The following is a 934-nucleotide window of genomic DNA, read 5'->3' on the forward strand; positions in this document are numbered from 1 at the left end:
AAAAGAAAGATGCATAACTTAGATGTGAGAAAGACCCGAATTTCCTTGTCCTCAGGGTTGGTTTTCAGTAGTCGGGCAATAAACATACTTTCAGAGTCTGGAACTCCATAAAATTGTTTTGGAGGATGCCCCCAGCTGTCTCACGGCCCATTTCGTTTTGCATCTAAAGAGAGTACAATTTCCCAACCAGGAGAACGGGTTCAGCGGGCCGAAAGCCAGAGCTGGCCTAGGGCGGGTCCCAGTGCTGCAGCGCTGGGCGCGGGGAGCAGGCGGGTCCTCTCCTTTCGCCGGCCTCTGGGTTTGAGGCCCCGAGGTCAGCTCCTCTCCCGGCTCCGTGCCCGGCGCGGGTGCGAGCCGCTAACTTCGGGCCAATCAGCACGCGGCGTCTCTGAGACCGCTGCGCCCCGGCCCGCGCCCCCCGCGCCCCCGCGGCAGCAATGGCAGCGGCGGCCGCGGCGGCTCCGGGCTGAGCCAGACCCGGGACTAGGAGGGGCTGAGCCGCGGGGGATCCTGGAATCGGCGGGGAGGTGGGGATTCTGGGAGGAAAACTCCATTTCCTCCTTCCCTGCTGGCCTCTCCCCTCCACCCGAGCACCCCAAATTTCGATGTGTCTCCTCCCGGGCGCAGAGCGCTGGCGCTGAGCGAGGCGGCGGCGGCCGCGGCCGGGAAAATGCTGGGCATGTACGTGCCGGACAGGTTCTCCCTGAAGTCCTCCCGGGTTCAGGACGGGATGGGGCTCTACACGGCCCGCAGAGTGAGAAAGGTGGGTGACCCGGCGGCAGCCCGCGCGCCCCTGCTCCCGCCGCGCGCCTCCCGGGGTCGCCCCTCCTCAGGGCTGGGGGGGCTCCGCGGGCGTCACTGCCGGCTGCCCTAGCCGGGGTCGGCCGGGACTCTCCCGGGAAGGCTGGGGCTGGCGGGGCGGCCTTCGCCAGCC

General features: G+C 67.5%; 1 protein-coding gene across 1 annotated transcript in view; it reads left to right on the forward strand.

The window, feature by feature from the left end:
• The first annotated feature begins 435 nt into the window (after window positions 1-435).
• The window catches only part of PRDM5 (PR/SET domain 5), a 200,591-nt gene continuing 200,092 nt past the window's right edge, over window positions 436-934 (forward strand). The window contains exon 1 of the mRNA XM_029916908.1: window positions 436-763. Within this exon, the coding sequence (XP_029772768.1) occupies window positions 671-763 (93 nt within the window). The 5' untranslated portion in view covers window positions 436-670. The remainder of the gene's footprint in view (window positions 764-934) is intronic.

Source organism: Suricata suricatta, chromosome 1 (assembly GCF_006229205.1).
Source record: "Suricata suricatta isolate VVHF042 chromosome 1, meerkat_22Aug2017_6uvM2_HiC, whole genome shotgun sequence".
NCBI lineage: Eukaryota > Metazoa > Chordata > Mammalia > Carnivora > Herpestidae > Suricata > Suricata suricatta.